Consider the following 17,299-nt stretch of genomic DNA (forward strand, 5'->3'; position numbering starts at 1 on the left):
GCGCTTGTGAGAAGATCGAATGAGTTTAAATTTTTATGTAAGAATCAATGTAATCTAGTACTTCGCGAGACGCATACGTTCCTAAAAATGATTCATTCATTCGTTCCGTCTGATAACGGACTTGTGATGCTGAATTTCATATTATTGTATGACTTATTTGATTTATTTTTAAGATAAATTAAGGAGATAAAAAGTAATTTTTGTTTAATCGTTCTCTCTACTTTTCATCAGAATTAAAAAAAATTTTTCTTTATAGAATAATCTAATAAATGTTTTAAATTATCCAAGATAGATAAATGAGAATAATTTTGATTTGAATATTATATTCAAATAATATTAATTTAAATTGTTAATAAAATTTAATATTGAAATTTATAGTTTAAGTAAATGCATTTTATAAAATATTATATAATTATATTAATCTAATGAAATATATTTGACACACATCGAAAGAGAGAAACCGATATTCTTGATTACCATTCTCGGGTGAACAGAAACGGAGGAACGAAAAAGCGAGAAAAAATATAAAACGAGATTCAGTTGGCGTTTGAATAAGTATCGTGTTTTATTAATATCTCTCTTATTATTTACAAAATTTTATAATAATCTCTAGCTGTGATTTTCTCATCATGACACGCTACTCACTATTCGTCGATCCTATACTTTTTTTTTTTCTTTATTCTGCGTTAACCGTTATAATGTAATGCTCGATAATGCTCGTCCTCGCTAAATCGTTTATGTAGAATTGTTGAACATCGTCGCTCGATTTAGAAATTCGTTGATTCGACACACACAACGCACGCACCACACATTTCTCATTGTGCGCGCGCATCACTTATGACAAACGTGTATTTACAATGTGTCATTTACAATCGAGTATGCGAAATTGTAAACTTTACATTTGTCCTAAGGTTCTCTTCTCTTGCATAGCGGAAAACGTTCATCGAATTTCGGAAACGCTTCGATTCGTTTCTCTCGAATTTTTCTTCCACCGACTGTGTCTCGCTTTCTTCCTACAAGAAAGGAAACTTTCGAACTTTCCTCTCCCTCTCCTCTTCTCTTTCAATCACTATTGCTCATAAATAAAATCGCGTTACAGATCTATAAAATCGTCTCGATAAACCGCACATCTTTTTGTAATTCTGAACAAATTCATTGATATTATTATTTATTATTTTATGTGTATTATTTTATTGCGTTTAATTTATAATATGCATTACACGAGAATGTAACAGAGTTTCAATAGAACATAATATGTCATTATCTATGTGACAGCGCCATACATAAATCCCAACAACTACTTGAGTAAAGGTTTGTTTTATCCTTGAATACATAAAAATATAAATCAAAATAAAATAAATAGATCAATAATATGTACATTCTCGTCTTTATAGAAATCGATAAAATTTATAAAAACAAAAACCATTTTATATTCGTTTTTTCTTGCTTGACATTTCTCTGACGAGATTTATGACATTTTTAGAGATAATTGCATTTTCTCTTTTTAAAAAGATAATTTTCCAATTTTTGGGTTGGATGAATGAATGTCTAAATCATTGAAAATTTCGCGCAAATTTTCATTAATCAAAATCAGTATTTTTTTGATCGGCGGTGTGTCGTATATAAAATTGTCACGTCGCACGGACGAAATAATATATGCGTCGATGTAACAGAGTATATATTTGCATTTGCGGACAATGCAATGAAATATCTCGTCCGAATTGTTTGACGAATCGCGATTGCGTAACGCATTGTTCGGAAAACGACTTTCCACGAGCGACACAATGTCGGCTCGCGAATGTCGCGTCGAATGTCGCGTCGCGTTCGGCTCGAAATCGCAGTCACAATCACCGCGGTGTACTATTTCGTAATTCGAATCGACGGGTTTCCAATCCATCGAGTGGACACCGGGCAACTCTGATAATTCGTGCCAGGCGAACAATCCGTTTCTCTCCGTTGCAGCGTGTTTGGTTTCCGCCACGCTTTACAATGTCGTTTATTCCGCGGCGAGATCCTGCAAACGAATTTCAACATACGAACGCGATCTGCGGAAATTACATTTTTTTTTTGTATTTTTTTTTTCACAGATAAAACGCTCTTCCGAAAAAAAGGCGTGTATTTAAACGAAAGGATCGCTGCAAAAAAATCAGTTACATATATAAATATTTATATATAAATATACACAGAAGTTTCTTCATTACGTTCTTCAAATACTGAAAGTTGATATTATAAAGCAGCAATTCATCGTAAACTCATGTAATTGCATTGGCGAATGCATACAGTGTGCTTTGAGAAATCCAATTTCTTTAATTAAAATGTACAATATTGAATATTGAGATATATGTGTCTTAAGCCAAGGTTATATTCGAATAAATCCTTGCCACGTAAAAAAAAAGAATTATTCGAGAGAAACGTAAACAAAAAAAAATATATTACAACATTTTGCACTTATGTACTTATTAACATTTCTTTTTTGAGTTTTTTAATTTTGAAAATATCCTTGATTTTGTTATATTGCATGATTTTGTCTTTCCGTCGGATTATTTAAAAGTTTAGCTTTAATTAGACTTTTTACGCGATTTCAATAATTCTTTTCTTTTTTCCCAACATATACATATATTTATCTTATAATGAATGCAAAAAGTATAATGTTATTCAGCTAAAAAAAAAACAGATCTGCAGTTAGACGATGACTGTACGATCATTGCGTTTCTTTCCGAACACGACTGTTAATCTCTCCCATCTGATTCTAACTAGACCTTATCAGAATATATCGTTGGTATCATTTCTTACAACCTTTTGTCATCTTATATGTTCATTTATTAATTTATTGAACAACCTGGGAACACTGCCATTTTAAATAAATAAAGTGCTGTGTGGGAAATGTGTCATTACATAAAATACGTATAGTCTTTATGCAACAAGAAAAATACGTCACCAAGACTTTCATGCTTCTTCTTTGCGAGACTTTCTTCCGTCGATCTCTCTGCGGAAGGTTTATAGTGTCTGCTTTCCTTCTCGTATTTTTATTTACGAAACGGTTGAAACTACAGCTTCGTGATGAACGCTCGCAATCTCGCAGCGATGACAGATATAAATAAAATCATGTGGCTCGATTTCTGTAATCGATGTACGATAATCTCGATTTGGAGTGTTCTCATCGTAATATCACCGATCCGGTCGGCCCAATTGTCAATCACGAACGCTTCACTGTGATCATAGATAATTGCAAATTATCACACTTTAATAGTCCTTACAATCACTGAGCATATACCCATCGATTGTCGATTGCTGCTGTAACGTCGCACGGTTAAGCGTGAAAGGTATACACGTGCCCAATGACAGATGATCCTTCTGGTAAAATCATGTGGAACGCAGCTTACGGGCAAGTCTTTCAAAGCAGAGAGAAAAGGGTCTCTGTAATTATGTTGCCGTAACACTTGATACTTCATAGACGATCCGCGATGCATGTTGAAACGAGGCTCGGGTTCATCCCAATATCCCTCGTCCGTTTCCGCGATGCAGAATCATCTCCCGTGCTGCGCACGTGATTCGACGATCAGTCGCATGTCAGTCAGGCTCCCTCCCCTAAGGACTGTCGTCGGGTATGGCATACCAAGCGGCCGGATCCGCGGCGAGGGCCCATGGGCCTGCGACGGAGGGACTGGCGTAGGTCGCGGCCCCCGCCGCGGATGGCGCGCACTACCAGGCGCGGCCCTGCAACGGCAGGTACGCGCCGCACTGCGGCTGCTGCTGCTGCTGCATCCCCTGCTGGGCGCCGGCCCGCGTGTACGAGCAGTGCTGCAGGCTCTGGCTCGAGCTCATCACGTGGCTGACGCCGGTCACGACCGAGTGATGGGACGCGGCCGCGTGGTGGGTGCCGTGCGGACTCGAGGCCGCGGCCATGTGCGGCGCCGGACTCGCCAGGGCCGCGCTGGGCCCACCGCGGCTGCCCTCGTTCCCGCCGCCCCCGCCGCTCCCGCACGGCTTGCCGTCCTTCACTAGCACCGGCACCGCGACCCGTCGCGGCGAACTCGCGCTCTGAAACAGTCAAGGATCGTCGCACCTTAGTAATCGCTCCTTCCTTCGCCAAAATATTTACACGTTTTGTGATTGATAAAGAGAATACAAATCTAGCAAATTTATAGTACTTTAATATAAATTTCGGAGGATTTTTTAAATTATTATTACGCGTTTTTTAAGTTTGCATCCGTATCATCTTTATGAAAAATAAGAGGAAGATATCAATATATTTTATTTGCACTTCATTTCATTACGAAATCGAATAACATTTTTTCTTGATCATATTTAATTCTTCAATCTAATAGCGGTGAATTAATTTAATTCTTTATTAATGAAAATATTTATAAACTTTTTTTATTCATATAAAGAATAAAATCTATAAATCTTATTTTAAATAAACATTTTTGAGGATTTTTTTGGTGCGTTTCAAAAAACTTCAAATAAAGTATTTCCTACATATTTATATATTATATCTATATTATCCTTATGAAAAATAAGAGTGGGAGAGATTTCAAATATAATATTATATGTATGTATTTCCATTATTATTTTCGACAATCTGCATTTGAAATACGTCCACCACTGGTAGACAGGCAACAGCGCGAGCCGCTTCATGTGTCGTCGCGTTACCTCTCGAAATGCGATCACGACGAGTACTACGTAGAGATGCCAAATGCGATCACTCCCTATGAACAATTACTGATTATCGGCGTCGATTAATTAACTCTCGCGATTAAAATTACTTGTAAGCGTGGACACGAGACGAGGGTTATTTATCAACGCAGCTGTTTCGCGCAATTTATTCATTTGAAGTAGAAATCAAAGCATAAATAGAATGGAAATTATAAATTATTATCTGATCTCCCAATATTTATGTATAGATATAAATATGCGCATAATTTATTTCTTTAATGAATGCTTTTAAATATATATTCTATTGTGCTTTGAATTTTTCATCGATTTAAACGTAATTTGTGTAAAACAATTTTTAGATTAAAAGCACGAATCGAGTGCTTAAAATATAACACAAAACCGTAATCGACCATTTATTAATAAGTGTATTTTGCGAGATTCATGCTTGCAAAGTGTATCGAATTTTAATTCCTATACGTTTATTCATTTATATTGTAATATCAGATAAATGATTGACCTATAACATATATGTAATGTAACGAATATGCATTATTATACATATATATTATTTTTTATTTTCATATATTGTTTATCATGTGACATATTATATTATCTCTTACTTAAAGTGCGCATAAAAGTATAACATAAAAGTATAGTTAGAAGCAACAGGTATAACAGTAAGTTTTTCACATAATGTTTAAATTACTTTTATCATTCGATATTTATTTATTTGCAATGATAACTTAACAGTTATCATTCCATATTTTATATTTTTTACTATTTTTCATATAATAAGTATAACCAAGTATTCACTTCGTGTCGATACTTTTAATCTTTTTTAAAAAGCTAATATAGAATGGAATAAAGTTATGATGAAATATTTAATATTGCAAGAACCTTTATAACTCTTTTGTGTTATATCAAAAGTAATTTTGATAATATTTTTATAATATTAACGAGATATTTATATCGAACATAGAAATTTATAAATTTAAATATATGGAAAACATGAAAAATTTATATTGACAACAATACTACAATTGTACAAGAGTTTATTATTTGTTTTGCATTTTGTGGCATATTGAACTTTGGACGTTACGTTATAATAATGACCGAAGTTTCTTTCCACGAGCTAAATATATATGTATGTGCCTATTGATTTATAATTCTACACTATTGTTACATCATCCGGTCGGTTTGTCTTTTATGCTAAACGACGCCATGTCATTCGACCGCAAATTAATATTTGCTGCAAATAAATACACTTAGTACTAATTTTAGTCTTAATTTTAATCAGAAATTTAAAAATTCTTGTGGATAAAATAATTCAATGTTAATTAAATAAAATTAATTAATAAAAAAACATTTATTTTCAATATAGTATATATTAAATATTCAACAGATCATATTTAATTTTTTTTTTATTATTATTTTATTTTCTAAATATTTTGTAAAAATATCAGGGAAAAAAATCGATATTTAACATTTAATATATATATTTACTGTTAATTTTAATGTTATTTTATGGATAAAATTGAACGATTTTTAAACAAAGTTTACATAAATATACACTTATATATTTATAGTAAAAATGTTTAATATTACTTTGTTGTCGAATGCACTTGATACAAGCACAGATCATAATTGTGATTAATTATATAAGAAATTAATTATAGGAGGAAGGAAATAATTGTCAGTTTTTATTTTTCAGAGAAAAGATTATTAAGAAAATAGTCTGATGTAAACAGTTGTTTTTTTTATAATATTTTTCTGTCTATGATTCAAAATTTAATATCAAAGTTCAATAATTAAAGAAATGAGAAATAATTATGTAACACATTCTTAAATGAGTATATTTTAAAAGCAGGGGCGGGAGAAGAATAAAAAAACCTTGGTGTATATAATATTCATATAGCCGATTGTGATAGCCGCTTCTAACCTTGGCAATTAACGTATTAAATCATTCTGTAAAAAAAATCTTGAATATAACAGAAAATACATGTCATCAAAGGATATGCTTGAATATAAATATCGGTGTCATAGTATAAGCACTGTGATATTAAAATTCACTACAAAAAATGCATAAATGATATGCAATATACAAATATATATCAATTACAATATCTACAGATATTAATATAGTAATTAATATACAAAGAAAAATATCATAAAAATTATATGTGAAAAAGATTATTTCTAGTTGTGTATTTTACATTATTGACTGCCGATATTTGATTCATTTCCTATTTTTCCCTAAGAGATCCTAAAAGACACTTAAAATTTGCATAGAAATAGAATCATTACTTTGTACCTCAAAAAAAAATTATAATAAATATTTAAAACAATAGTTATTTAAAATAACAGTTAATATTTATAAAGCATTGTGTTAAAAAATTAGTTTATCGTATAGTTTTCTTGAATGAATAAATGCTTGCCGTGCACGCGGGACTATCAATCATTTCTCATGGATTATATCGAAACGCCATCGTTTACCGAGGGTTCTTTACGGCGCAAGTGCATACATGCACTTTAAGCGTGCACTCTGTGATGCACACACATGTACCGTGCAATTTCCTCGACTCGACTGGACGCTGCGTGAACAAACGCGGGATACGTGGGCCGGCAAGGACCTGGGCTAAGCGCTTCTGTGTTCCGAGCAAACATGCGCAGCGCGGTAGGCCCGGTAAAGACACTTAACCCGCACGATATCCCATGATCAGCATTCACGACTAGACGTGCAGCGCACGAGATGGACTCTAGTTACGTATAAACAGTACCGGCTACCGTGGACAGACCGCCGTGAAATTTGTCCGATATGGGAAGACACTTCTGTTTTTTTAAGATCATATTTTATTCAAACAGATTTCTATTAAAATTAATAAAATTTTTCGATGTACGTTTATATTTAAATATTTATATGTAAAAAGTTATGACAAAATAGAAAGCAAAATAAGTTAGTTTCCACAATATGAGAAAAATATAGTTTTGTGATTTTATATTATTAATGAAAATTATGTAGTTTGCAAAATTTGTGATTTATAACTTTGTATAATTATAACTTTCATTATTAAATTAATTAAATATAGAAGTAAAGTAGTAAATCGAATTTAACAAATAGACATCGCCAAAGAGTAGGATTTTATCTTGAAACAGATACTTTTTAAAAATACGAAAAACATTGCATGACTACAATAATTTTTGAATTCTAAATTTTTGCGTAAAAACAAAGACTAAGTAAATTATATAAATAAATTTTACAGATTAGTAAGAAAAAAAAATATATATATATAATCTAATAGAAGAAAAATATAAGTTATACATGTATATGTATATAAAATTGCAATGTAAAAAAAATATGAAGATGTTATAATTAAAATTAAAATTAAAAAACTGTAAATTTGAAATCTTATGTAGCAACTTATGTATACAATATATACTAATGTAAAATAATTTAATATAAAATATCTATGAAATAATCATAGTTACTATACAAAATTTTTCAAGCTTGCAGCTTTTTAATTACAATTATTTTGAGAGCCACCTTTCTAATATATTTTTTTAAATTTTCTATGCTTATTTGATCATTAAATTTTTGAATCTATTAATATTATCTTTTCCATCGATCGTTCTTGCCTTTAAAATAAATATTTTAAATTAAATGTAAGAATTTTGCAGTGATTTAAGTATGTAAAAAGAGAACGTAAATCTTTTCCATATGGATTCGACTAAAACTTGAAACGAGATTACGTTAATATGAGAGAGAGATCGCGTTTTCTATTCGCACAGGATCCGTAGGCGTAGAGACAGCCCTGTTCTGTATGTCAACCCCACGAGGCTCTACCACGGCATACCAAACAGAAGCCGGAGCAAGCAGACCGAATACCTGCCAGAACGACCACTCAGCTGTATCAACATTCGGTACACGACATTCCTCTTCGATCTCTTCTGCCAGTGAGACTTTAATAATACGATCGCGCTGAAAAATAACGTCCTCCGCTCGACGACCGTGATTTCTCGCTGGTAATCAGCGTCATCTTCGATCTCCGCTTATTCGACTATCTCGTTGCGTCATTCAATCTTATAAAAATTTACCTACGATTTTTTCAAATATAACTCTGATTTTCTGTGGTGAGAAATGTGTGAAGGGAATATCTATAAAGATAATGATAAAATGAACCTTGGAATTTATTTCCGGTACTTTTACATTTGTTTGCACGCGACTTAAAAAAAAGATTGTCACGATAAAAATACGCATAGAATAAAAAAAAAAAAAAAAAAAATACCGGGAGGCAAACATATAAACCAGCCAATGGGAGTAGTGGCGAGTAACTTTATGCGAGCAATGAATTTTTTGTCGCGCAAGAGTAGACACTTTTATGCAAATCCGTCCAGTGTGTCGAGTGTCCGGGAGGTATACGACCGATTTGATTCGAGTGGGCCCCCGGTATACGCGAACTTACGTGCGCGTTGCCGTTCGTTCGCGAGAGGCATAAGTGCAGGCATGCCGTGCACTTCAAGCTGACAAAGTGACGATTACGCTAAACGCATGACGGTCCGCGCGCGCGTCACGCGTCACGCCACTTTAGCCACTTTAGTCCACGCGCGTTAAACGATTTCCGGCGAAAATGCCTAGGCTGCAGGGAGCCGAGTAGTATACCTTTAGGAAGGCCAGGCCAGGTTGGGTCACGGATCTATTACGGATACTAATCGCGCACAATCACGACGCGAAATAACCCTATTGCTCTTGTATATTGAAAGATAATCTGTTCTTTTTTTTTTTTTTTTTTTTTTTTTTTTACGAAAATTTTAAAGACCCAATTTATTCTAGCATTATTATTAGGAAAAATTAATGATTTTTAGCAACTTTTTTTAAGAATATTAACAATTGATCTTTTTTAGCGTTTTACATATGACTTATGTTTGAACTTGAATATACTTAGTACTTTTAAATTTTAGATATTTAGCTTTTTTGTTCAATATTAGTTTCTGTGCATAGCGTATTTAAAAATGCATAGTAGGCATGCTGTCAATTGTATGAAATGAAAAAATTCAGTTTAGTTTTATTTGTAAGATATTTTTAGTAGTTACCGAACTCAATTCGAATTTAAAACATTAATATTTAATATTTTTCTAAATAAAAAAAATTATTTTAATATTTTTTTAGTAGAAATAAAAAATTTCAACAACATTGAAATATCTGGTTTAATGATAATAACATTACTTTGTTATTTTTAATTTTTTTCTAATAAAATTAAGTTTACTCTTGCAAATATATTAAACAAAAAAGCTAAATATCCAAATATCTGTTTAAACATTAACAAAAAGATAAGTGAAACGCTTAAAAAATCAATTTCTAATATTCTTCAAAAAATTCCTAAACATAAATTTTTCATATACTGTTAGAATTTAGAATATAAACTGGGCCATTAAAATAATAGACGCCGGAAAATGAAGCAAAAACGTATTATATTTCGCGTAAAAATAATAAGTAGCAGTATTTTTGTAACAACAGGTTTAATATGTTTTAATGTGATAGATTATCGTTCGATAAGAATGAGACTCGACCAAACCGCGTGTAATGTAATTACGCGCGTGCGATGACGGAGTTAGATTTAAAAACAGGCAGCACATTTGTAAGACCCATTGAATTCCATTCGTCGCGGAAACGAGAGGTCCCGACGGAAATCTCTTGATATCTCCTTTGTTCGGCGAGAATTCGCCGGAAAGAAAAAGGCGGCGTTATAAAAAATCGGCAGGCGGCTTTTTAGTTAATTACATCGAGATCTTTCCCTCTCTTTCCCCACGCCCCTCTCTTGTCCGCAATACATTCATCTGATTACGAGCCACACCAGTCGCTTCGTAAACGCGTTTTAAATTCTCGAATCTAATATTTTATGAAGAAAAATAGATATATGTCTATATGAGAAATGTGCGCCAAACTTTCTCTCTTTAGTGAAAGTGTCAATTATTGAAAAAAATAGCATAGTCTTACTGCAAGAGTTTGCGTTCAAGAGAATGGAGATTTTTATGACAGACAGCAATAAAAGACGATGAATAGCAAGCCAAATAGGGTACTCAAGTAGCGCTGCGTATAACACGATTAATCATCATTACCATAATTATGCGTCGTTGATTATTATTCTTTGATTTCGAAGCCACATCTCCTCTATTTCAGAATTCTCTCTCAATTCTATCGATATGCGCGAAATGAAAATGTTGTTTCGCACTCTATCCTTTGTTCGCTTTTCTCACTTCATCGATATAGTCACGTAATCGCGTAGAAAATATGCGTGAGTGATGATCGAGCAGAGGTGGAAAAAGAACGCCGATTTAGAGGAGAATAATCAATTCGTAAGGAAAATCAAGAATAGAGGAATCCTAGGAGATCCGACCCGTACTCTTGATTTGTGTCCAGGTGTTGCGAGTGACTGTACTCACGGCAAGATGGCGACTGGCCCTCGAGAGCCTGTTTCGGCTCTCCCCTGCACAGGATTTCTCTCTCTCTCTCTCTCTCTCTTTCCTTCTCTCCTTGTTTTCATCTCGCTCATTCTTTTTTTTCGTCTCTTTCTCTCTTCTCCCCTCCCGCGCGTTCCCTCGTTCTCTTTCGCACCGATACTTGAAATTTTTTTACCTCCGCGAGAGAAGGGTGGAAATGGAATAAAATGAAAAAGGGGAAAAAATCTGTGTGTGTCGGAGGAGAAGCCGTCGCGGCGCCGTCCTTCTGTCCTTTTTCATCGACATCGTCTTCCACGAGACGTACGTTTTTTCCGCGCGACGATTGCGAGCTCCGGTTTGAACGTCGCATGAACAGATCCGTGTTTACTAGATATTCTTGACGTATATCTACGTATTCGCGCGACAGTGACTGTTGATTAAAAAAAATTTCTATCGATCAATTTAAAATATTGTTTAATGTATTATTTATTTTTCTTATAATCACACGTTTCATCTTTTACATATCAAACATCTGTGGTTTATGTTGATACGATAAGCTGTTGCGTAAATTGAAGGATTTCTACTAATAAATCTTTCTCCTGACAGCGATATTATTTCTCCATTAATTATAGATATACTCCTATCGCTTTCAATATCAAGAAGGATATTTGAATTTGTCTAGATAATGGTTTATAAATTGATTACTAGATTCAAGTTTCAAACTTCACAGCAAGTTTCATTTTCTATATCAAAAGTTTATTTTGTGGAAAATACAAACACATTTAAGCATTTTGTCAAATCAATTTATCAGAAATATATCGATTTGAAAAGAATCTTACGTACGATAATAAATGTAATCAATGGAACAGTAACCTCTTTTTTTCAGAATGAATAAAAGTATTAAGAGGTAGATATTTCATTGCTTAAAAAAAAAAATAAATAAATGTTATAAATAAAAATCTAAGAAAAAACAATAAAGACTGATAATTTTGTGAATCTAAAAAAAAGATCTGAAAATACTAGATATTCTGCCAAATTAGTATCAGATGAGACACGATAATTTTTAAATTGCGTCTACCTTTCGTAAAGTAACGATATAACCGACTAAAGTAGCTAATCGCGTTATATCGAAGATAACAACGCGAGTGGAAGAAATCGTGATCGCGCGTTTGACAGAAGGGAGGGTGATGAAAACGTGTCTACGGAAGCACGACAAACTAACGAGTAAATTATAGGGCGGCCGCGGCTGCCGGGCGGAAGAATCGCTCGCCCTCGCACAGATCGGTCCGTCAGATAACTTTCATTAATGTTATACGGGCTGTTTACGAGGCACCGCGAAAGCGACATTGAGTCCATTGTATTGTAGGACAGTCGATGTCAACCCATCGATATATCTTCGCGATCGGAAAACTTTGAAAAAAAACTTTATGCGTTCTAACATCAAGAGTTTTTACACGTGAGGGAAAAATTCCGTTAGCGTACGTCATATATTTTTCTACCTTTTTTATCTTTTATTTTTTTCTCTTATATTTTTCACGTCATCTCGTACTTTTTGATAGTACTTTTAGCTAAACTTTATAGTAAAGTAAGTTCTTTCTCCTTCATAGATATATAAATAAATATTTTGTGCTATATAACATTGTTGGAAGTATTTTGTTTTTTATCCAATAATATATTTATAATAATTATTTGAATATTTATAAATATTTATCAAAATATTTTTCTAATCTTAGATTTACAATAACAGATCGTAAAGATTTATCATAAATCTTAGTATATTTGAGAAATATTTACAAAAAAAAATAATAGTTTTACACATATATCTATTTTTTATGTCAAATACAATTTCTATGATTTCTTCTCTTAATATATATAAAATATATTTAGAATTTTTATATAATATTTCAATAAAATAGTAAAACTATTTATAAATATTTATCATAAATATCGCGTGCTGTTTAGTTAGTAAGTTAATTCAGATAAAATTTTTTCCAACAAAATTATATTCTTTTTGTTGCAATTGGTCGAGCAATTGCTTACAAAACTCATTGTCAGTCGTATTTACATCGCAATAGATAGTAAAGAGCAACGAAAAGAGGTTTTGCTGATGTGACAGTAAAATTCTTTCTCTCCGCATATCTCCGAATAATCGATAAACGCGTGAAGCCTATTGGTTCCGGATCTATAATATGCTAGCGAGCGAAAAAATACGTATCATTTAGAAGTGCATTTCTCACGTAAACTACATATATTCTCATCGAATTTCAATGAGCGCATCTCTCGACGCGCTAAAGAGTGCGCAACAAAATCCGCTTATACGTGTCGCGCCCGTCGCGTCTGTGCCAAAGCGACACTCATATTTCGCGAAAATATCATCCGACCTAAAGCGATAACGAAGTGGCAAGCAAATTTCACTTTCGCATGAATGCTACATTCGTGCGAAAATTTAATTACTTTTGTTTCTGTTTGTTACAAATTACATTTGTTTGATTTTTCGTTTATGATGAAAAAAAATCAGGAAAAACAAATACAAAATCGAAATATATTTAGAATATTTAATTTCTAAAACTTCTTGTTATTTGTTGCTGCAAAAAAAGAGATATGAATTACCTGAAGAGCGAAAGAAACTTAAAAAAAAATTTCAAATGCAACAGAAGATATTGAAAAATATAAAAAGAATTTTGATGATTGAAGAATTCAATTGGGGTTGTTTTCGATTATTTAATTGTGACGTACTCTAAGCATTTCGCACAAAATCAAGTCGTGAATTTGACGAAAAATTTAGCGAGAATCATGTTTATATACCGTCGCATCGTCAAATCGAAGAATTCATCTCGTTATGTATGCTCGCAGTTTTCGTGACAACGCATATAATACACGACATAATGTATTCAAAAGGAATCCGCGAGTATATCGCGATGTGTGATCACGATTTCTGACATTTCTTTTGAATAATATTCTTCGGGAGGCAGAGGACGGAACAATTCGTGTTCGGTTATGTGTCGAAAGATCCGGGAGACATGGCACGTTTCAAAAGTTATACACCTACCGATATCTCGACGATCGCAAATGTTGCAAATGCTCGCGATATATTTTAATCATATTTAAATATACAACAGAAAGTATTCACTAAGAGTATAGCATTGATTATTTTAATATAATAATATTTTTTTTATCATATGGCATGTTGCTTACTTTGATGGACGAATGCTTAAGTTTTGAAGGATATAACGTTCAAAAAATGAAACGTAAATAATTAATAGTTTATTACATAGCTTATTAATTATTTAAATATATAGTTCATTAATTAGTTAAATTATTTATTGCAGACAGATTTTTTCCACCAATCGCTCATTTATTTTAAAAAGAAGCAAGTTACTAATCAAAATATTGTAATATTTCGTGATGCTATTTAAGTATTAATTATACAGTATTTCCAGATTATCGTGTATTACATATTTAATTAATATAAAACTGATTATTTTAAATAATATTTTAACAAATATATCGAGATATTTTGATCATTTTCGAAAAGTGATCAATCTTTTTGCGAATCAAGAAAATATAATATATATTATATCTTCAGAGAAAATATAATACAATCTTTGACAATTTGTTTAAGTTTCAGATAAATTTTATAATCTCTGACTAAAGACTCAGATTTAAATTGCTGAAAGTACCAGTTTAAAGGCATTTTGCACACGTGTACAACGTTCCTGGCATTATAGACACGCACTTCCTTTGAAATAATATATACCAGAATATTTCAGACAAACGGCTTGGAAGGATAAAAGTGATTTTGAAATATTCCAGTATATATTATCCGCAGTATTTCAAAGGAAGTGCGCCTATAACGCATTGTACATATACACGTACGCAGAATACCTTCAAAGCGGAGATTATATTCGCTGTATCTCGTGTATTTTTAACTTGGATTATAGTAAATATCGAATTTCACCGGCGGATATACAAACTCGCTATTTTACTCGGGCTCTCTGTAATCCCGCGCGCTAAATTTTTGAGCCACGTGAAACACGACGGGCGCGTGATTACGTGCTCAACGCGAGCAATTTTATCGTTCTCGTCGACGACGACGTGCGCGATCTCTCCCTCGGAAATCCCAAATGACATAACAAAATAAATGCAAAATCGCTTCGAGTGGCACTCTCGAAGCGAAATATGATGCGGACGCGAGGATTTATGCGGCTTCCGCTGATATTTCTCATTTAAAGCCATTTTATTTCGGATCGATCGGCGCGACATTTTCGTCGACTGTTTTCAAATCATCGGAACTCATTGTTTTCGAATCGTCGGAACGATAGGTTCAACACGAAGACAGGACAGCAAGATCTCGATGCCGAATACACCGAAGGAATCGTGTATTTGACAGCTGACTGTATTACGATCACGAAAATTTGGCGTATGATTTTTTGTCTGATCGAAAAATGTCCCCAACGCTAGCTGATAAATTTTATTATTTTTTACATCATGAAATCTGTGTTTTTTTATTTATGCGTTATTATTTGACAGCTAAAGCTATTTTTTTTTTAACAGCTTCTTCGGTCAATTTAGAGATGAAAATTCTTACTAATTTGTGATGTAAATATAGACTAAAATGAGAATCGCGTACACATATATGTATATATAAATGTAAATTATGTATATAACAGATACGCATTTATTAAATAATGACAATAAACATTTAATTAATTTTATTAAATTAATTTAATTACTTTAACAAAATTAAATTAATTTATTAGACATAGTCCATTCATGTATTGCAACACTCATATTATATTTAACGATTGTTTTATCAACGAAAGGATATATGGTACGAGACTTCGAAATTTGTGCAATTACCTGGTTTTGGGCGTTTTGCTCGGCCATAGCTTTCTCTTTTGCTTGCCTCTTGCACTTGTACCGGTGATTTTGAAACCATATTTTCACCTGTATAACAAATAACAAACAATTAGGTGTTTATTAAGAGTGATATTATTATTGCAATTTATATTAAGTAAATTATCATCGCGTTAGTTATTTCACAATAAATAGAGAAAATAGGGAATCTTGGAATTTGTTTTTAATTATCTAAATATATAAAATTTCGATAAAATAAATTAACAAGATATACACATTTACATGATATCTTTAACTTCACAATTGCTGGCGAATAACGAAATCTTATTCTTTAGTTAATCTCAAGTATTTTATTTTACACCTACAAACTTTTTATTTGAAAAAAGCTTGGTGTGTATCTTATAATTAAATAGTCGTCCTATCGAATGTTCGTTTTTCGGGAAAAAGTGATATTAGAATTAATCAAAGACTCTTGATGAGAGATTCTTTGTAACAAAAAAAAAAAAATTTTTTTACTTTGATGTCAATTTACTCCGAAAACAAATATTGGAACGGTCATTTAAGATATTTTCATTAAATATATACATATCAGTAACAAAGTTTTTCAAATTACAAGTCCAAGCAAGCACGATTCGTTCCTAAAGAAAATACATCCTAGAAAATACATAACTCTGCAAAGCTTAAGATCAGCAGCGTCGAGTCTCTTATGTTGAAATAAAACGAATGACATGTCTCGTACGTGAACTATATCGCCAGGTAGGGTCCCGAAATGTTTTCTCAAAGGCGGAGGTACCGTCCTTTGTCAGACGCGCACTTTGAACCGGCCTCTCGCTATATTCCGATCCTCTAAGTCCGTAATCCACGGTTAGAAGTTTGTCTTATTTTTCTTCGAGAGGGGAATTTAACGCCTCGTTCACTTTATGCGGATACTCTCAATATGCCACAAAAAAAGGAAAGAAAAAAAAGAGACGTCGAGTTTCACAAAAGATTTCTTTATCGAGATTGTCGCGCTTTTTATTAAAAATTTTATAAAACGATTTGATTGAACAATATTGCGCTCTTTGCGAAAAACACAACAGTGAAATATCACATTTTTCATCCATTGCATATATTAAAAATGATATTAGAAAAATGATCAAAATATCTGAAAAGTCAATAAATGGTCTCCTGATTTTATTCTTTCTATGACAAATTTAACATAGATTTTTCTTTAATTAATAAAATACTAATCTTTATATACGTCATTACTTGTTGACGATTTTTAGGTCATTTAAAATAAAATACAGAAAACCTACATATTTATATATAAACTTATTCTTTTATAAAATAAAATAATGTGACATATGTGTGC

At 32.6% G+C, this 17,299-nt stretch overlaps 1 protein-coding gene across 1 annotated transcript in view; it reads right to left on the reverse strand.

Moving 5' to 3' along the window:
- Window positions 1-540: 540 nt before the first annotated feature.
- The window catches only part of LOC140663780 (homeobox protein Nkx-2.4), a 42,673-nt gene continuing 25,914 nt past the window's right edge, over window positions 541-17,299 (reverse strand). The window contains exons 3-4 of the mRNA XM_072888241.1: window positions 15,952-16,038; window positions 541-4,041 (exon numbers count right to left, since the gene is read on the reverse strand). Coding sequence (XP_072744342.1) covers window positions 3,703-4,041; window positions 15,952-16,038 — 426 coding nt within the window. The 3' untranslated portion in view covers window positions 541-3,702. The remainder of the gene's footprint in view (window positions 4,042-15,951; window positions 16,039-17,299) is intronic.

Source organism: Anoplolepis gracilipes, chromosome 3 (assembly GCF_047496725.1).
Source record: "Anoplolepis gracilipes chromosome 3, ASM4749672v1, whole genome shotgun sequence".
Classification (NCBI taxonomy): Eukaryota; Metazoa; Arthropoda; class Insecta; order Hymenoptera; family Formicidae; genus Anoplolepis; species Anoplolepis gracilipes.